The 21,491-nt window shown below is 38.2% G+C and overlaps 2 protein-coding genes across 4 annotated transcripts; both read left to right on the forward strand.

The window, feature by feature from the left end:
• The first annotated feature begins 67 nt into the window (after positions 1-67).
• Positions 68-12,147, forward strand: LOC137191000 (sperm acrosome membrane-associated protein 4-like). 3 transcript variants are annotated; one of them, XM_067600774.1, is made up of 10 exons: positions 70-579; positions 1,210-1,497; positions 1,637-1,741; positions 2,378-2,528; positions 4,070-4,236; positions 4,354-4,449; positions 4,544-4,657; positions 5,849-7,198; positions 7,371-7,507; positions 10,340-10,481. In XM_067600774.1, the coding sequence occupies exons 1-8, from the start codon at positions 286-288 to the stop codon at positions 6,044-6,046; spliced, it is 1,413 nt and encodes a 470-aa protein (XP_067456875.1). In that variant the 5' UTR covers positions 70-285; the 3' UTR covers positions 6,047-7,198; positions 7,371-7,507; positions 10,340-10,481. The 3 variants fall into 3 exon arrangements, with proteins under 3 accessions (XP_067456876.1, XP_067456875.1, XP_067456878.1); XM_067600775.1 differs by lacking the exons at positions 5,849-7,198; positions 7,371-7,507; positions 10,340-10,481 and adding an exon at positions 5,472-5,561 and having other exon boundaries at positions 68-579; XM_067600777.1 differs by lacking the exons at positions 70-579; positions 1,210-1,497; positions 1,637-1,741; ... (3 more) ...; positions 4,544-4,657; positions 10,340-10,481 and adding exons at positions 10,689-10,755; positions 11,340-11,459; positions 11,599-12,147 and having other exon boundaries at positions 6,045-7,198.
• Positions 12,148-14,514: 2,367 nt separating this feature from the next.
• zp3d.2 (zona pellucida glycoprotein 3d tandem duplicate 2) lies at positions 14,515-21,411 on the forward strand. The gene is made up of 8 exons (XM_067600175.1): positions 14,515-15,175; positions 17,781-17,896; positions 17,988-18,091; positions 19,046-19,220; positions 19,349-19,454; positions 19,640-19,728; positions 19,835-19,908; positions 21,023-21,411. Exons 1-8 carry the CDS (start codon positions 14,693-14,695, stop codon positions 21,409-21,411), a joined length of 1,536 nt encoding a protein of 511 aa, XP_067456276.1. The 5' UTR covers positions 14,515-14,692.
• Positions 21,412-21,491: the final 80 nt, after the last annotated feature.

Raw genomic sequence — 21,491 nt, forward strand, 5'->3', positions numbered from 1 at the left:
ATTAACCATCATGCATGTTTGTTGAGATGAAACATGAACTGAAACTACGGCAGTAAAAGCCAGTGTTGAGGGACAGTGCCCCCTGTCTTGTGCTCGGTGTCCAATCACCAAACTGTTGAGAGTTTCTTGTTACTTCAGGAACTGTTGCTATGGAGCTGACACCTCAACACCTCACACAAAGTTTTCACATTAGATGTTACAGCCATTTCTCCTCGGAGGAATTCAACAGAGTAAGTAGTAAAAAGTAAAAGTTGTGTTTTTTAGGAAGGAACTGCATGTGAAGGAATGCAGGTCCAGTCGGTTCCGCTCGGCTCTGTCACCATCGGACCGGAGTCTTGGCGCGATGGGACTATCCGCTCCATCCGGCGTGCGGAGCGCCTGGTACGGCAGACTCGGGCCGGGCGGTCGGGGAGCTGCAGCCGTCCCCGGAGCTGCAACACCGCTGCTGGTTTCACCCCGAAGCGCACAGATGACACGGCGGAAACAACCGAAGATAAGATCACAGAGGAGGAATGTGAAGGGAGTCGTGACAATATCTGCAAAAAAAAGATGTCGAGGCCCCAAACTACAGGAGCGATGGTGAGACACGCACACACACACAGGCCTATGCGTGCATACATGCAACAGTTTTTTATCTGAAGAGAGGTAGCAGTTACTGATAATATTATTTGGTCAGTGAGATAAAGTTGTACTCTCTTAAGAAAACGTTGCTCTTAGAAGTAAACCTCTGCAGATAATTCTTCACAATGATAAAAAAAAAAAAGATGCGGAGTGTCATCATGTTCACCAGCTGACATCTGTGTGCCAAAACATTAACCTACAGAAAAAAGCATAACCTATCCATCCATCAACTAACATAGTCAACAAAAATACATTTTAATACAACATTTAAAAACAGGGGTTTACTTTGTGTTTTATATCCTCTGAAACCACAGTTTCACTTTCTCATACATCTTATACAACAAAAGAAGTACTGAAATACTTAAATAATAATAATAATGAAACTATGATTTGAGAAAAAATAGCCTATATATCATTGAACACCCCAGCCAAAGCTCTTATAAATTAGGCTATAAGAAATTTATGACTTTTTCATTTGACAGAAGCTTGTTTAAATTATTCCAAGTGCTGAGAATTTACAGTGCTAAAGCCTAAACTTCACATTACTAACTCAGACTTTTGTGAATTACAATCTAACTTCCTCTGAAGCTCTCTCTTAATGGCACCCAGAGGACCCTTGTGGCCCCGTTCCCACCTTCCAGCTTGCGTGAGCAGTGTGCGGGGGCCAGTGTTGCCATGGCTGGCGAGTACATGCGCAGGGTGCGGGAGGTGGAGGGCCAGCTGCGCAGACAGGCCGGCAGGGTGAGCCAGGAGGGCATCAAGCTGGAGAGGGAGAGGGGTCACCTGGAGAGGATGCTGCGTAGCCTCAGGGCTGATCTGACGGTGAACAGGAGGAGCTCTGAAGGAAGGACAAGGAGGCCTTCCACTGCAGAGACGGTGAGCTTATAGCCACTCATTAGAAAAAAATGCAACACATCTTTAAAGACAGACAATGCTCAGTTTAGTCATGCACATTTTTTGTCCTGTGCTGCGAACTTAATGACATGCATTCACTGACAGATTTGCTCTGTTGCAGGAGAGAGATGGTGCTGATTACTTGCTGGCCTGTGAGAGAAAAGAGCTAGCTGAATTGAAACAGGATCTGGAGGGAGCACTGAAAAACACACTGACCCAGTTACAGGTGATTTACAATGTTACTGTTCTGTCTTCTTTGGTTGACTCATTTTCCTTTAAAGCACCTTCCACCCCCCACCTCTCTTTCTTTCTTTCCCTCTCTTATTCCACTTGTCCCTCTATGGCAAGAGTGTTTTTATTTATCTATAAAATAACAGCCAGAGACTCCAGGTAAAAGCAACAACTGCTTGCCATTTTGAATATTTTGGCAACTGTCTGCAACAGACAGTAAAACAGTTGCCACAGTTTCAAGTTTTGAGAGGAGATCTGAAAATACAGTATACCAATGCGAAGTAAAATCCTACTTCTAATGCATTTTATGATGATATTAACACAACAACGGATTAAGTTACTGTAGAAAGTTCAAATCAAACAATATAAAAGACAAAAGTTGAACAGTGACAACATTACTTATGAACTGGGAAACTTGAAATCAATATTCTAGATAGCCAAACACTTCTTGAAGCGGTTTAAATTGTAGAGAAATGTGAAATGGATCAACCCAGCAACTTGAACTTGAAAATCAGCATGTCTATAAGTTTCTCACAGGCATTTCACAGTTGAACAAGGACCTTATCAGACAGTCATCTCATCAGCATCAGTACACATAAATCTTTCTAAGTTCCTCCTCCGTCACTTCCAGGCTCTGGGTCAGAGCAGCAGACAGCTGCTAAACTGTGCCAGTGAGAGGGCTCGTGTCTTGGAGCTGCTGCCTCACAGTGGCTCTGTTGGAGGACACGGCACCACTGCTCAGACCTTCACCAAAACAGACCCCGTCAGCCCCTTTACACCAGGTACACTGAGGACAGACGGTAAGACTGTATCAATCCCTGCAGATGGATCAAGGTGTTGCAACAGGACAACAGGAAAAAAACACAACACAAGGACACAAAATAAAATTACAAAACATAAGACAAATAATATAGCAGAAAATTGGAAGAGCTGCATTCTATGTTATCAAAATAGCAAAAAGTACAATACACAATATCAATGTTTAAAGTGTGAAATAGTGGAACCAGAATGAGGATTTCTATATTTGCACAGTATAGGACTGTAGAAATTTTACAGCTATGTACATGGTGTGGTAATGTGCATTGCACCAACACACAGGGGGACATATCGTATGAAATATTGTGGCCATGTAGACTAATATTAAAAACTGTACACCTTAATGAATACATTCATTTAAAGTTGTTGGTTGTTTATGAAATGAAAATGTCCTTTTGATATGTGCATTAGTATCTCTCCATCTTCATTAAATTTCAGAAAGAGTGGAGCAACCACAGAGTGCAAACATGTGCATTATTATCACAGTATTACTATCCAACATAGAATATACCAACACACACTCTTACCAACACACCTACTTTACCCCTTACAATGTACCTGCTTGTACCCGCAACAAGATCAGATCTCACATCTCTTGCAAACTTGAAAGATAAGGCTTGCAATTTTCTAACAAATCTAATGTGCAGAGCCAAACCAACAATGAATTGATCCTACTTACAAGTATTGTGCGTGTATACAAAGCCTGATATACCTTATTCCTCTGTGCTTCTGTGTAGACCTCCATTGTTGTCCAAAGAACTATTAAAAACACACCAGTGAGTCACAGCGTTGTACTGGGTGACATGTTCCTTTGCCGCTAAGATTTTAGTCATGTTAGTTTGTTTAGAAACAGCTCCAAACAGTAATAACAGAGATTTTCATTCTCAGGAGAGTAGTTCCGTGTAAGGCGAACGCTACTGCGCATGCACCTCTAAAACTTGAGGTGAATGTATGTAAAATGCTTACTGAAAGGCAAAAGCCAGGGCTTCAGCCTCTTATGTACGTTTCTTTACAATGTTACCTCTACTTTCTCCCCATGATGACATCAGATTGTTTGTGCATGCCCACAAAGGGCTCTCCGTTCCACAAGCATTGTTGCTTTGGTTGTTCATGTTGTCCAATTGCATATTCCTGATTGGATTTGGGCTCAACCATTTACAGATGTATTTAAGAAGTTTCCATTTCAACTTAAAGGTTGTTTATGTAGCCTCCCATGCTGCCGGAAATCTGCTGATGGGAAGCTGGCCAATCAGAACAGAGTGGGCTCACTGGGAGGGGGCTTTAAAGAGACAGGAGCTAAAGCAGACAAAAAACTGTTTCAGACAGAGGCTGAACTGAGGGGCTGCATAAAGGGCCAGTATAACATAAATAAGGAGTTTTTTGTACTGTAAATCATGCAAAGATATTCCAGCAGAGCCCAAGATTATAAATATAGGCCTGGGAATGTGCATAATATGTCTCCTTTAAATTAAATAAATGATCCTTTTACTGGTTTGTCCTTGTGCAGAATGTAAACAAGTTTTGGAGTCGTCCACTTTGATGGTCAACCAGTCGCAGCAACTAAGGGAAAACATCAGACAGATGCTAACCAGCGCTATCACCAGGCAGAAAGATGCTCACCATACTGTCAATGACGGCCTGGTGAAGAAAATTGCTGAGACAATCAGTCTGCAGGTAGACACAAACAAAACAAGGTGTTAAACATCTTTGATTGCACTACAGAAATACATCAGGAACCTCATTTTGTTATTAGAGTAAATCATCATTTCTACTTGATTCTGTCTTTTGTAGCAAAACTTGACTTTGACGTCTGCAGCCACCAGGCAGGCCATGTTTCGCAAGCAGAGGGAAATCAACTGTATTCGCCACAGCCATGACAGAGCGCAGGTCGGTTTTGATTGTTTAAAAGGATCAGTGAGTTTGTTCGAGATTCATGTGCACAAGGTGACATTTTCCCCCCTTGTCACTGTGATGTTTATAGGGTCCTGAGTACAGCGGTGACATACTGTCCAGAGAAAAACTGAACAGGCCTCTGGTGCGAGTTTACCACAGACACCCGGGGACACAGTTACCTGAGGCTGCTCAGCTCATACAGGTGCTTCCAACATGATTAAATAAACAAATGTTAATATAAATGCACATATAAATTATTCTAATAGAACACACTTCATAAAAGGGGTTAGGAGTTGTAACTAAAGACGTTATCAATGGCTATTAAACCATTTATTAGTTCTTTATAGATCAGTAATCATTAATAAGGACTTTGGTTACAAACTATCTAGCTCTTTAATCATCATCATCACATCCTCTCTAGTTGACAGTTTGACCACTTAGACTCTGGGAAAAAGCTGCCGTGCATTCAGATAATCATCTACTTATTAACAACTAATGAATATTTACAACCCAAATAGATTTTTTACAACCAAACATTGTTCTCCCAATTGGCCTATTACTAATCAATAAAGCATTAATAAATTATTCATTACCCATTAATAAAGCCATTAGTTACAAATTATAAACCCCTTATAAATAATTCCATACTAGAAAGTACCATCAAATTTTGAAAAGTTAATTTTTTTCCTTTCAACTTTATTGTCACAGGGGGGGAATTTTTCTTTTAGCCAGGTAAAACATAGAACACCCAGAGACTTAGGCACACAGACTTAAGTACATAAAACATACATAAAACATGATAAACCATACATACATCAAGTGACAACATAAAACAGAGTATGCGTGGCCATCATAATTCAATATAACTCAAAGGTTTCAAAAACATCATCACACATCAGTAGTTACATGGAAAACTCATCGTGATCTGAGTCATCATGAATAATAAATTTATAGGCAGCTATAAATGTGCTCTGAAAAACCTTATCTATGATGAATCTAAACCAAACCAAAACTAGGTCTAACAGATTATGGTGGAGGAGGTGCTACAGATGGAGGGGAGGCCCCAAAAAAGCATACACCGACCTGAATACAGGGGACTACAACAGACAAAACAGGACTGCAGTGAGTTCATCCTTCCACTCTATCTTTAGTCTTAGTCAGAAGAACGCAGGTTAGATTACACTGAATAGCTTACAAAAACAAAAAGGTTCTTATAAAAGATAGAGGATTTTAACCTAATATGTGAGAATAAAAACTAGGAAAGCACACTGCGCTTGTGCATGCATACTTGCTGCTAGATGTTCACACCATATGTTAAAAGCATGCAGTGGTTTGACACCTGGTAAGTGTCTCTTAGAAACCAGGCTAAATGTGTTTCCTGTGTGTTTCACAGGGCAGTGCAGTGCTGAGACGATGTCTCATGTCCTCTGAAGGTGAGCTGTTGAGGCTACAGCGTGCCTGTCTGCATCTGCTGGATGACCTACATGGCAAGAGAGCAGCAACTCAGGTAGACGCAGCCGTTGTCCGTATGAGGCGTCAGCAGGTGGACAGGCGAGCCATGCCCACTTTCCTGCAGCAGGGGGCGTACTGAAGCCAACTGCCCTTGTCTTGTGTTCAGTAGAGCTGCAGACAGCATGCAAGTGGAGAAATGATGGAGTTAGTTTAATCTAATGTGTGGTGAGAAGTAGAGAGCAGCCCTGTGCAAACACTTCTGGTTCAAGATTAGTAGAATGTGATAAAAACTGCAGTAAATGGCCATAAGTATGTGAACAAAGACTTTTTTCATGGTTTGGTCTAGGCTCCTAAATCTCAACCAAAATCACAACAGTTTGAAGGCGGCCCTTTACAGTTTCAACATGACAGTGTGCCCATGCACAAAGCCAGGTCCATAAAGAAGTTTAAAGAAACTTTCCCAGTTTGGTGTGGAATAACTGCTGGGCTGCACAGAGACCTGACTTCAACCCCATCCAACACCTTTGGGATGAATTATAAAGCCCAGTGAGAGTCAGATCTTATCACTGATCTCACTGATGCTCTTTTGGCTGAATGGGAGCAAATTCCTGCAACCAGGTTCCAAAATAGTCTTCCCAGAAGGGTGGAGGCTGTTAATGCCCACGGTTTTGGAATCACACTTTCAACAGTCATGTGGATGTAATGTTCAGGTATTTACATACGCTTGGCCACATAGTGTTAGTTCCTGCAGGACCTTTTGGCAGTAATATTATAACAATTAGTTAAAACTAATTGTTATAAGTTATAAAATGTGTAATGTGTAAGACTTTTACACTTCCAGCAAATTCTAAGGATTTGTCTCAGATGCATCAAGAAAGCTCAAACAAATGCAGTAAAATAATACAAAATCAATTTTAGTGGCCTGTACTTGTATGTGACTGACAAAATTTCAATTTTCCTGATGCAGCAAACCCCAGCCAACTATTTTATATTAAATATTAAAAGAAATACTGAAACTTATTTGCCATTACTAATTAATTATGGTCTAATCAGATTATCTTTATTGCAATAAAAGGATGACTGCAGGAGCCATTTAAATATTAAAAGTCTGTATATAGCTCACTCTGACCACAAGGGTGTAGTATATGTTCTGTTCATGTGTTGATAGGCAGCACATCAACAGGTGTTTTAAATGAACATGAAGCATGAGCTGAAGGTGGTGGGGAGCACATGGTTTTTACTGTAATCCAGCTTTGTCTCAAACCCAGCATCAAACAAGACTTCATGGGTGGTAAAGTGGTGTTTTTCTAAATATTCAACTGTTGCAATAAATGGGAACATCACCCAAAGAAGAACAGTTTTTGACATTGTTTATTTTAAGTGGATACATGTGAAGAATGTTCCTTAAGCCACCTACGTTAAGTGACTAATTAAGTTTGTTTTTTGGATGGTCACTACACAAGTAAGAACTGTCCTGTACGGAGATATGAACAACACTATTGGAAGGAGGCTGCTGGTTGGATTGGCATTGCACGGGTCAAAAGGAACAACAATCAACTCCTCTCTTCACTAATCAATGCTGCAAATAAGAAAAGGCAGGGTAAGCGAGACACAGCAGATAATCCAGTCTGTTTTATCGCTACCTGTTGTCTGAAGTGGAACTAAACTGTGTGAAATATGCGCCTATTTGAATGATTACTGATTTATAAGGAAATTGGACTGCATTGGTGCTTTGGATTGTGCTGCTGGATATCATTGTTGCCAGGCTGGATTATGTGTATGGAATGGAAAGTGGAGGAATTATCCGCTATCTGATTGAATGAGATTACTCTGCTGATGTCACACAATTGACAGTTTTGGGAATGGATGAAAACACTGATGCTGAAGATGTTACTCCTGTTGGCAGTGTTGCAAAAAGAGAGAAAATTGCAAAAGGTGTTATGCTTCTGGTTGAAAATCTACAAAAGAATTGGAAGTTAAACCTAAGTGCTAAGTGAAGTTAAACACGCACAAACACAACTAACGGACAACTTCACTCCAATGCAGCAAGTACAGTCCACTCAAAAATCAATGAAAGGCAATGCAAACTTCATTAATTCACAAGAGGATCAAAGGACAAGCCATGTTTGTACAGTTCAGACCTCAAATGAAAATGGGGCTCAGATTATTCAGTGACAAACAGAAATTACTGCTCAATTAATTCAACAACAGCACTCAGCATCTCTTCCACCAAGAGTAATACTAATATTTGAGGATGACCCTGTACAGTATGGATGTTTTTTTCATGGCATTTGAACAGGGGATTGACAGCAAAATTGCTAATATCCAAGACTGATTGTACTACTTAGAGCAGTACACCAGGGTGCAGCCAAGAGAATTGGTCAGAAGCTGCTATCATATACCAGGCAATGAAGGTTATGAAAGAGTCAAACATTTATTGAAGGAACACTTTGGCAATGAAATGAAGATTGGAGCAGCTTATATGGAAAAGGCCTTAAGTTGGCCAACAATAAAGTCAGTCATTTTTACTGTTATTGAGAGGGTGCTATAATATTATGGGAAAGTTGAGAGAAATACGGAGAACAGCTGCTTGTGACTTGCAAAAGAGATGCGGATGTAGGGTTTTGTTCACTGATGTGGTCAATTTTCTTGAGCAACAAGTCAAGATTCTCTCTGGCCCTATTTTTAGAAACATACAAGACATGCAGACTGCTACCTCTAAAGGAAAAACTCTCTTAAAATCTTTGACCAAAAACAAAAATCTTGCAACTGTGACAGCTTTCAATACCTCAGCAGGTATAAAATCTACAGAGTCGCAGATCTGCCATACTTCTGCTTTATCAAAAGGCGAGACTGTGTCATGTTGCATATTCAAAGGTCATCACTCAATAGAGAATTGTGTACAGCTTAAGAGCATGACTCCTCATGAGAGATTTAATCTTTTAAGGCAGAGTGGTTTATGCTTTGGCTAAAACCCGATCATGTCAGCAAGAGTTGCAAAGGTCATCTAACATGTAATGTACGCAACTCAAAACATCCCACAGTACTTCATATTACAGCTAAGCTCAAAGCATCTGAAAGACAGTCAACAAGCAATGCTGTTGTCCCTCAGCAGAGCTGTGCTTATACTGGGGCTGGTAAGCAAGAATGTGTTCTCTCAATTGTGCCAGTGCTAATAAAAGCTAAGAATAGGAATAAAACTTAACACCCTTTACTTTCTTGGATCCAGAAAGTTCAGCCACCTTTTGTACAGAACACCTGATGAGACAGCTAAACTTCGAAAGCACTAAAGCACACATTTTCCTGCTAACTATGGGACAAGCAAATACTGTAAAGACTCATGTTCTGACTGGACTGGAAGTGTCTGTGTTTTATGACAACATGTTTCTGGACTTCACTGAGGTTTATACTCAGCAAACCATGCCAGTTACTAGAGACAACATTGTCACCAAAAAGGATCTCAGAAAGGATTAAAGTTCACAAGCTTGATGCAGAGGTGGACTTGTTGATTGGAACAAATGCCCCAAAGCTTTTAGAACCTTGGAAAATTGTCAACAGCCATGTTGATGGACCCTATGCTATCAGAACCCTATTTGGGTGGGTTGAGAACAGTCCACTTAGAGGGAGTGGAAGTGACAAAGGGAAGAGTGGCTGCCCTGCTGTCACTGTCAGTAGGATTTCCACTAAGAAAGTGGAACAGCTGTTGCTTGCACAGTGCAACCAAGACGTTAATGAAAAGTTATGTGAGAGCATAACTATGCTATCATATAATACCATATATCATAAAGCAGAGCAGTTTTGACATTGTTAATTTAAGTGGATATGCATGAAGAACATTCTTTAAGCTACCAACATTGTGACCAAGTTAGTTTTTTGGATAGTCACTACAATGACCATGATAGGAACAAGGGCCTTTTTATACAGTCAAAAAACAGAAATAGAATAAAAGACTGGATAGAGATATGAGTAGTGCCCAATATGATTACCTTATCTTGTGAACAATATTAGATTAATCACTGAAAACTATTTATTTACTTATTAAACTGAAGCATGAGAGTTAATTTTCAGACTTTAAACCAACAGCTTTTTTTGAGAACCAAAGCAGCTTCAGAGAACTGTGAATTTAACATTTTCCGTATAGTTAAAACTGCTGCTACTCCTGTTCGGTTTTCTAGTCATGAGACTGCAGGTCACTTGACAGCCCTCCAACCAAACTCAACGTCTTTCATTAAGAAATAAGACATGATTTAATAAACCTTCCCTGCTTTAACTCAGTACATGCCACATGTCTTGTCATTCTGTAAAAACAAAAAAATAAGATTCCTTGACATAAAATGACAAATTCTATACAGATTTTAACTTAAAGTAGAGTGTACTTTCCTCACAAAGCCCTATTTATTCTCTTACATCTGAATGGGGCTATTCTCTGCAGGACAGTGAGTCCAGGCACCATTGGACCATCATGGCTATCACTGGGAAGCTAACAGCCTAATTGAATCATAAGCATTGGGCTGTGGAGATTCTTGGAGTTAATTAACACAATATTAACAGAAACCAGAGGAGATTTACCTTCAGACCTCTGCAGCTGGGCAGGCTGAGGAACCAAGGAAGTCCAGATAAAGCTGTTCAGAAACTGACTTAAAGTTGTGAAGACAGAGACTTCAACAGCCTTCTTCTGTTCAACATGAAAACAGCTGGTTTGTTCTAGAAAACAACAAGAAAGAGACGACGTTAAGAGCCGTCGAATCAGGCTGCAAGAATATTTCCTCCTTGTGAAACAGAAACAGTCAGTGATGATGTCGCAGCTGGTTTGTCCTCTGCTTTTCCTGTGTTTACTTCCAGCTGTGGGTAAGTGAACAAAACATTTACTGTGTGTGTGTTTATGGGCTGGCTTGTGTGTATGAATGTACAAAACATGTGTGCTTCTATCAACAGATGTACTTTGGCTTTTCCAGCAATGGTTCATATTTAGGCCGCAATTAATTATTATCTTTATAATTGGTTAATCTGATGATTATGTCTTGTTTTTGTCTGACCAACTATCAAATGACCAATTATCAAAATAGTTGCCAATTAATTTTCTGAAGTTCAACTAATCATTCAATCAATTTATTGTTTCAGCTTGTGCTAATATACCATTTGTATCAACACTGCAGCTTTGTAATACATACATTTCAGCTTAATTATTAATTAATTTACATTAATCATCCAATAATTTACCACTAAAACTAATGATAATAATATTTTTTGAGTTTATTGGTTATGAAATATTAACACTTGTCATTTTTAAAACTCAGAGCAATGGATATCTGGTACTGTTTTCATCATTTTCATCCTGTTTTTGATCAAAATCATCTTGTTACTCCTTCTCCTCTGAAAACTGAAGTCTTCAAAGCCATTTTGTGATTTTAACCAACATGTCTGTCCCTCAGTTCCCCTCTTCTGTTACACTTGTGTGTTCCCCGCCATCTCGCCTCTGGACTGCATCAGATACCCTCTGAGGTGTCCTCCTGGGCAGCTCTGTCTGTCCTCCAGAGCTGTGGGCCAGAAAGGTGAGGGTGCCTCAAGTCACAGAGCTGCATTTAAATGAATCAAAACTGAGAAAAAGAACTGAGAAAAGCTGTGCCGAGCACAGAGGGAGAGGTGTGACTCTTTCCTGAACTGACATTTATGATGAACTCTGGTTTTCAGGAGACTTCCGTGTGGTGTTGTATGAGAAGAGCTGCGTCCTGCCAGCTCTCTGTGGAATCACTGGTGAAAAGTACGCCATGGGACTCAACTTCACCTTCACCAATGAATGCTGCAACACACACCTGTGCAACAGAGCTGCAATACCTGCTGCCCCCTACTGGACCAGCACATTACTCACACTAATTATGTCATACTCAGTTTGGTGAACAGGAAAATATTGTAGTAGTTTAGAAGATAACTTGTTTGACACATGTGCAGTGGGGTTGCCCGTCCTGGCCTCTTATGGTCTCATATTGTACTCTTCAAGTAACTGTGTTTAACAAGAGTGTTGACTAGAAAAATATTTTTTCTCTGATAACTGCTAACACTGAAAACTGAGCTGTTTTTGGAATGGTGCGGGGAGATGAGAATAGCATTTTTAGCTTCTGTTTCCACAATAAGTATTCTTATATAAGTATACTATAAGTATTCTTATACAATTTACATAAGTCCCACTAGTTAGCATTTATAATCTGCATATAAACAGTTACTAACTGGTTTATAACACTATTATTTGTGTGTTGTGTATAGTTGTAAGCAGACATAAGGACATTTTAAATGTTTATCAGTGTACAGTATTTGTCAGGAATTATAACTTCTTTCGGGCTGCAACGATTGTTTTCATTATCAATTAATGTGCCGATTATCGTAAAGATTATTTGTTTAGTCTATAAAATGTCAGGAACTTGTGAAAAATGCCCGTTATGATTTCTGACATCCCATGGTGACATTTTCAGATGTCTTGTTTGGTCCAATCGACAGTCCAAAATCCAAAGAAATTCAATTTACTATCATGTATGACAATGAAAAGCTTCAAATCCTGAGAAGCTGCATCCAGCAAATGTCAACAAAATGACAAAAACGATTATTCAATGATCATAATAATGGCCGATCAATTTTTTGTTGATCAACTAATAAATTAATTGACTAATTGTTGCAGCTCAAAACTTCAAAAAATATGAAGACATATTTTGTATAATTGCAACTATTTTACTATATTGTCATTCATAACTGTCATAGTTGCTGACAAATACATTAACAAACACATATATACAACTAAGCCATTTATTAAACGTATGTTATAAACCATTTATTAATGCTTTATATACTGCTTATAAATGCTAAGTACATAAAGTTAACTGTTACCTTTTTTAACACACTGTGATAAATTAAACTACCTCTACTCACATATCAGTCAAGTTCACTTATACAAGCCAAAGTCAGATGTTTGTCTCAGAGACTTACAGTTTGTATGTAAATATGTACACACAGTATCGTATTTACATTCTGTCCTTAGATCCTCCAAAAAATTTACATATTCAGAATATACAGGAGTAGCAGTGATAGAATTAAGTGTAGACAAACAGAATTACAGTATCACATAGGTTTCAGTCAAATAATTGTTTTCAGTGGTTTTACATAAGTGAAATCAAATGCTATTTCACTTGAATAAAGTGATCAAAGTTGCATGCTTCAGTAAGAAAAAACAGCCCTTTCTTTAATTGATGCAGCAGCTTTATATGCATGATGATCAGTTGGCTTATGGATTCAGATACACCAGCAGAGGTGGGACAAAGTTATTGTTTTGCAAGTCACATGTCAGTCTCAAACCTGGTTATAAAGTCCCAAGTCAAAGTCCAAGTCCTAAAGTTTGTGTTTCTAGTCCTAAACAAGTCACATGCACCCTTCACCACATTATTGCCAGTTAAAAAAAAAAGTTTAAGTGTGAAAAAAACTGCAGAAATATGCTTCCTGCTTGTGCAGCACAGTTTCTGTCAGATTGATTTGTGGTGTCATTGTCAGGAGTTGGTTCACTGCACACTTTTTTTTTAAAGCATAGATTTCAATGTGTGGGCATAGGGAAGATATCAAGTCAAAAGGTTAAGGTCCAAGTGAAGTCACGAGTCATTGGTGTTAAAGTCCAAGACGAGTTAGTCCACACGTCTGTTGACGAAAGCCTATATCATGAACACACTTTCAAGTGATGGAAGTGACAGATTATATCAGCACTGACCACAAAGAGATGATTAAAAAAAAGTATGAGCAAAGGAGGGAAGCAAACACAAGAAATATTGTGAACTAAACACTGAATTAACTGTCCAGTCATCTTCATCATTTGATTACATTGCACCACACAGGTTTGTAACTTGAACTTGGAAGATGTCACACACCACCTGAACAACACCCACTCGAGTGAAACTGGTATAATGAAGGAAAGACTTGTATTACTTCCTCTGGGTAAAATTTGAACATAACTCAAATGACTGAGTTTACTTACAGGGACACATCAGAGAGTCTCATTATGTTGCATACTTGCCTTAACCATAGTGTGTAGTAATTTTATCTACGTGTTGCACAGAATTGTATGTTTTTATTTGATCTTTCATATTTTGTGTGTTTGTTTTTTAATGTTTAAGCCAAAAGACAACTAACTAACTATGATGTAGCCTGTCAGGACTTTTCTTTAAATAAACTACAATAAATAAATGAAATATGTGTAATATACAAACTTTTTAAAGTAATGTTTGTTTTTTTTATATCTGGGCAAAAGTTAATAATTTAATGTTCTTTGATTTGTCTGCAATAAAACGTTTTCACAGCAGATATTTTGACTTGCCATAGCAAGAAAAGCACAGGTGTAACCACTGAAATGAATTATAGCTGCGTTACATTAAATGTCTGCACTGGCAGGGTCCTGCAGTCGACACACTTTAATGGAAATGAGCCATAACTGATGTTATTGGTTCCACCTTTGATTTTCCTGACATGAAATTGGTGGGGAAAAAAGGTTTTAAACAGCAAAACATTATCAACCCACCTGCTGTTTTATAAATTAAAATAACTTTAGAAGCAGGCCAACTTATGCTATCAAGTTGTTGTACATTAAATAACCTGTGCGTGGCGCCATTAAGTCTCCTGCCTCTTCAACACCAGGTGCTCCTAAATTGGCTCCAACCAAAGTCAAGAGCACGTTATCATACTCATACCTTTTTAAGTCAAGCCTTTGTTATAATTACAGTTTAAAACGTGTGATATTTGACCAAGAGTTCCTGGCATGATTTTTCTTTCGCTGTGTGTGTTTTTGCCGCTGTTATGCTCCACTGAGGGGGGAACTCTGCAGAGGTTTGAGGCTTTCAATCAAACAACCTGGGTGATGAGGAAAGTTTCCCGGAGAGAAAGCCAGACTCTGCCGCCGCCGTACCTGCACCTCCCGGTGTTTGTGGGCTCCAGGCTGCCGCTTGTGGAGAAGGAGCATTTCTCTCCGACCAGAGGCACCGGGCAGGAGCGCTTACCTGTGCCCGTCGTGAAGGTCCTGCTGCCGACGGTGCGGCCTAACACCAGTCCGCCCAGCGCTTCGGGTGTTTCCGTGAAGACTTCGTGCAAGATTAACAAAATGCATGTGCAGGTGCCGAGGAGCATTTTGGGCACCGGTGAACCAGACTCTCAGCTCAAACTGGGGACATGCCAAGCCAGTAAATCTACAACGGATTATATTTATTTTGAATATGACTTTGGTTTGTGTGGAACCAAACAAACGGTGAGCTTTAATCTTTAACAGTACCAATACAGCAATGTAAAAATATTCCATTACAAGTAAAAGTCATGCATGAAAAATCCTACTTAAGTAAAAGTACATAAGTATTAGCAGCAAAATGTAGGCCTAGATAAAGTATTGCAGTAAAAGTATTGGTTTGGTCCCTCTGGCTAGATTATTAATACTGAAGCATCAGTGTGTAAACAGCATGTTACTGTTGTACCTGCTGGAGGTGGAGCTAGTTTGAATTACTTTATATACAGTTAGCTAGTTTAGCCCACTGGTTCCCAACCTAGGGGTCGGGCCCCTCCAAAGGGTCACCAAATAAATCTGAGGGGTTGTGAGATGATTAATGGGAGAGGAAAGAAGAAAAAACAAAGTTCTGATACACAAATCTGTTTTCAGTTTTTGGGCTTTTTCTCTAATTTTTAATTTTTGGTGAGATATTGGATCATTTGAACATTTATTGAAATTAAACGATGTAAGAAGTTTAGAGGGAAAAATCACTATTTGGTGGAGCTGTTAACAACTCATAGACATCTGAAATGTGAGCCCGACTACACACTGCTTATAGTAAGATGTCAAAAGCCAAAAAGGTTGGAAACCACTGGTTTCATCTTTAATAATGTGTTGCATTTTAAAAGCCTGTTATATTATCCATTGTGTCAAATCTTCATCTGAAAAGTAACTAAAGCTGTAAAATAAAAGTAGTGGAGTAGAAAGTACAATATTTCGTTCTGAAATGTAATGCAGTTCAACTATAAAGTAGCAGACAATGGAAATAATGAAATTCTATATACTATACTCAAGTAGTAGAAGTACAAGTACTTCCAAATCGTATGCAAGTACAGTATTTGATGGTTCCCTCAGGGTGAATCCTACTGACCCCTGACTTTTCCTCTAGCGCCACCATCAGGTTGGCATTTGTGGTTTTGGGAGAAATGTCTCAAATATCAGATGGATTTGCATTAAATTTACTACATATATTAATGTTTCTGTCAAGGCTTCTAATAACTTTTGTAAAACTTATTTATCTTGAGGTCAAAATTTTACTCCAAAATTTTGAATAATTTTTATGACCCGCAATTCCCATCAGCATCAGCTGTACTTTACTAATTTTTCCCCCAACTTTATGGAAAACAGTCAAATTCAAAAAACAGTAACATATAAACAAATATAAAGAACAAAAAAGTAAAACAAAGTGTCAGGGACACTATGTCAATTATGACATAGTAATTTTTTAAAAAATGGTAAAAGGATTGTGCAGGAAGCTTTTTACATTCAATAAAAACAAAATAATATGCAGGAGGAAGAAAAATAAATGAATAAAGGGGTACAGATTAATAATCAAGTTATATTACTCAATTATTTTATAGGTTCTAAAAGTTGTTTGGGAAATTGTTGTTTTTTTTAATTTCGCAGCTTAACTAGAGTTGTAATAGAGCTCAATATCATTTAAAAACAGTATAAAATTTAGCTTTCTATCGGTCCATTTCATTTTATGTATATGGATTTGCCAAAAATTAAAAATGGTTGAATTAAAAAGCTAACATTGTTGTCCATTGAGTTGTTTTCAAAATAAATGACAATATCACTACCATAAAGAATGACAATTTGAACAGTTTTCCTTGATAGAAAGTTTTGCACATCATTACAAAATATGTTGGTATACATACAATGGAAAAATAAGTGAAAATGTGTTTCTTTGTTTAGACCCCAATTAGTAGATGTAAACATGCTAACCGAAGCACATGCCTATGATGTCATGACAATGTAACCTGGCAACTACACAGAGGTCAGGAAACGGTAACTAGTTAACATGTTAACGTTAAACTAAGATGGTGAACATGGCTGGAACTATACCTGCTAAACATCAGCATTTAGCTCAAAGCCCCTACTCCTGCTAGGTGAAATGAAATAGCTGAAATGATTAGTTCATTAATCGATTGACAGAACATTACTTTGAAACAATTTTAATAATTAATTCATCAATAATTAATTTTTTTAAGTAAAAATACCAAAACTTCACTGGTACCATCATCTCAAATGTGAATATTTGCTACAATGATAGTCAACACTACATCTTTAGGTTTTGACTGTTGGTCAGTGATCTTAATATTATCTTAGGGTTCAGGGAATAATGACGCGCATTTTTCATTGTTTTCTGACATTTTATACATCGAACAAACGATTATTAAAGAAAATAACTGTTTGTTGCAGCCTTTCAGTGCTCCTGATGATGGAATAATACTACCTTACTCTAGGTTTTCTATGTGCAATTTGATAAAACACAACATGAGCACAATATAAACTTAATCAATTAATGTCTTAAAAGTAACTTGTGACTTTTTTAAGACCAGGACCACAAGATGAAGGATTAAGGACCTCTCATATTTCATAATTTACTTCAGTGGTGCAAATGTCTGAGGTTTCTGGAGCTCCTGGGGGTCGTGGGCCCCGGGGCAGTTGCCTGCTTTTCCTGGTTGGTAATCCAGCCTTGGCTCAAAGCACTACTGTTCCTCAGTACAGCCTCACAGAGCCACTGTGGCTGTAGACTCCTAGTCTTGTTCAAGAAAGATTGATTATTTAGCTGATTGATTCTTTGCAGATAATTAATAACCGGGTGGCCTATTCAAACACATTACAATACAACCTACCGAGGCTCCAAGGACCAATTAGGCGAGCTGTGCCCTTCACCCTGCCTGTTGCATGCTATTATAACAGGTGAGACTGGTACAAGATCCACACCAAAAAGCACTCTGCACCAAGTTATTTCAACTGTTTTTTAATCTAGACAATGTATTCTACTTCTCAGGTATCAATATTCCTACAAAATCGGCTACACACCAAAGATGCGGATGCGCAAGATCTTCAAACCAATGAAGAACAGAGTAAAATTCATTCTGACTCCACGAAATGGTAAAAACTGGGAAAAACTTGCCTTATTATCAGCCTCTAATTGATTTCTATGGTTCCCAAAGTGCTTGGAAATTCTTAGAGTTTAAGAATTTATGAAATGATGCAGTTAAATTTTTTGGTAAAAGGATTGGTGGCCTTTAATGGTCCCATTCAGGAAAAAGCCATGGAAAAACTATCATTGTTATTTTGCATTTCTTAATTCTTTTGGCCACTAACAACATAAAGCAAGTTGGGTTTTTTTTGTTTTGTTTTTTTCAAGTGACAACACAGTTTTTGTTGTCTTCCAAATGGTTGAGTCTAAACATTTTTAAAGATGAATAATTACATAAAAAATATAATATGTAGTACAATTTTTGTCTAACTGTTCATCAACATTTTTTGGGCAATCCTCTTGTGGTTTTCTACAAACCATTGCAGACTTGTATTCAAACACTAGAAAAGGAGTATTTTTTTCTGAACACTTCAATCTGGACACAACTGTTTCTTGCTTCAATTTGTCTTTGTTGAATCTTTAGTAGTATCACCCTAGATTTACCCAATTAGTGACCCTGTTGTCATTGAAAACATTCAAAAAAGGTCTGAAAAACTATACTATTATATAATTTAAACAAATACACAATAGGAGAACATTAGATTTATCATTCTGACAACAGTTTATAATCATAAAACTTTGTGTTCTATGACAATATTATGCTTTTGATTTGGAAAAAAAAATTCTTTCTTTCAGTCTAGAAAACAATTAAAGGGTCAAAACTAAAATATGTACAAATTTAGAAATTCTGGTCAGTATTATGTGTCTTAACCTTTGAGTTTCACCAAACTCATCTTTCTAAAATGACTGAGTGACCATGTATTTGAACGTGAGAAACCCATATTTCTTTGACTGTAGGTAAATGACGACAAGTCCTGCAGCTGCTGTTCTTGTTGCCAGACTGCCTCTCTCTGTTTTCTCAGCTCAGTGGGAAAGGCTTTCTCCATCAGATCAGTACGTGCTTGGAAAGCCCATGTACTTTGAGGCTGAGGCTCCATCCATGTCCCAAAACGAAAGACTGTACGTGCACTCATGTTATGCGACTCCCAAGAAGTCCCACACCTCCACGCCACAGTTTCCAATTGTGAAAAACTTTGGGTAAAAGAACACCTCACTCTCTCACAAGTGAAGGTCATGAGATTGTTTCTCTCTCTGTTTCTATTTTAAAGAAACTCATATTTAACATGGCTTTGTTTTGGTTTTTGTCTTGTTTCATTCTGATAAAGGTGTATGGTTGAAAGCAAGGAAAGTCATTCCAGATTCATCCCATACAAAAACAATGCTGTGAGATTCTCTGTGGATGCTTTCTTGTTCAAGGGAATGACAGGCCAGGTGCTTTAGCTCATTATAGCTCATTTTTATCATGTATTTTTGTTTTATAGACATTGTTTTTCTCCGGCCTCTGTTGTCAGATGTCAGCTGATTTCTTGGCTGCACATTATCTGGTTTCTGTTTGAATACAGTGATAAGACCATGAGGCATTTAACTGATGGGAAAAAAACCTTTATCTTCTGTAGCAGCTCTACATGCACTGCACCATGTCTGCTGGCAGTTCTGTCCCCACTCCTACAGCCAAGTCCTGCAACTACGACACAAAAGCAGGAAGGTTAGTTTTTAATTGAAAATTTAGGAGCAAAAATGTGTCAAATAAGCAATTCTTGACACGCTGATATTGAGAGGGATTAGCTCTTCATCACTTTATTTTTCCACAGATGGGTTGAGTTGTATGGATCAGAGTCGGTGTGTGTCTGCTGCGATTCCAGTTGTAGCTCTGCTGCCTCCACTGGTGAGTCAACGCTTCCCCCAGTTTCCATAATAAAACATATCTTATTTCCATTAGAGGATAAGGCTGTTGATATTCTATATTTTCCTCATTGTCAAATCATGAAAAGACACAAACCAACAATGAATGAAACAATTTATCTGTGTATCCATAGTCTGATATATCTTATTCCTCTGTGCCATAGAGCTACATTGTTGTCCAAAAACTATTCAAAAACACACACTGTTGCACTGGGTGACATGTGCCTTTATAACACATGGCTGCTGTAGTTTATGTTGAGTCAATCCTACATTGACAGTCCTGGTGCCGGGAATACTTGTGCATTCACCAAAAGATTTATTAATTAGCAGCTGTAAATAGTACCCAATGAATGCAGCATTTACTCCTGCTGGGGTAACTTTTGCTAAAAACTGCAGCTGTTTAAGTAAATTAGCCTTTTTTGAAGATAAAACTGTGCACTTGTGACCTGTTTTAAAGTTTTAAGGCATTTTTAGTTTTAGTCTTCATTAGATTTGTTGACAATACAAAAAATATAGTAAAACACCAGCATTATCCTCTGAAGGTGAACAGATTTTTCCTCTTTTTTATCTCAGTATGTGGCTGCCTTTTGTCGTCTTTTTTTTTCACGTTATGCTGTCATGTCACTTGAACCACAGTATATTTATTTTAAGTGTTTTTTGTTTTGTAAAGCACTTCTTTTTCTAAGGGCTATATAAATAGAACTTGTTGCTGTTGTGATAAGCACATCTTAAATTTAAATGTTCCATTACAGAATCCACAGTTAGATTAAATATGTTTTTTATTATTTTTGTATTTAACAAATTGGATTGATACTTCTTAGGTTTCTGGTTTAATTCCAAGTTACTTGATGCATTTTGGAAAAACATTCAGCCTGAGGTTAAGACTTATTAATCAAGTCCCATTTGTCCTCCAATAATGCATAATTTGATAAGCTGATAAGATGATTCATGACTCTTAGTACTCATCCACAATGAGTTTACTTTATACACAGTAGAATTGTAGAGTATCTTTTTAAAAAAAATCTTTTTTATAATGGATATTTGTAATTTTGCAGCAAATTATATTTTAATAATACAAACAATTCTACATTTTCCAGTAACCAAAATAATCAGCAGCCGACCATGGACAATAGAGCCTAAAGTGAAACCCACCACAACCCCAAAGAGGAAGACGGTCTCCACCACAACAATAACAACAACAACAAAAACAACACTGCTGAAAACAACCAGACAGGTGACCGAACAGATGACGACTTCACACCCTGAAGCAACAGCGGTGACAATGTTGGGTAAGGTGGAGGATTCCGTGAGGGAGTTGGAGTGGCCATTCGGAGGTGGAGGAGTGAAGTGGGTCGAGGTGGAAGGTGAGGAGAGGCGGGTGAAAGGCTCTGCTGTTGTGGAGGAGGAGGAGAAGGAAGAGGAGGATGATGAGGAGGTCACAGAACCTCGCAGAACATTTGAAGATATCTTTGATTTTGACAAATAAAGCTGACGTTTGAACAGTGAGAGTTCAGTCCAGTTGGTTTCATTATACGACTCCTAACAAGCTCAAAAAAATAATTTAGC

Source organism: Thunnus thynnus, chromosome 10 (assembly GCF_963924715.1).
Source record: "Thunnus thynnus chromosome 10, fThuThy2.1, whole genome shotgun sequence".
NCBI classification, from domain to species: domain Eukaryota; kingdom Metazoa; phylum Chordata; class Actinopteri; order Scombriformes; family Scombridae; genus Thunnus; species Thunnus thynnus.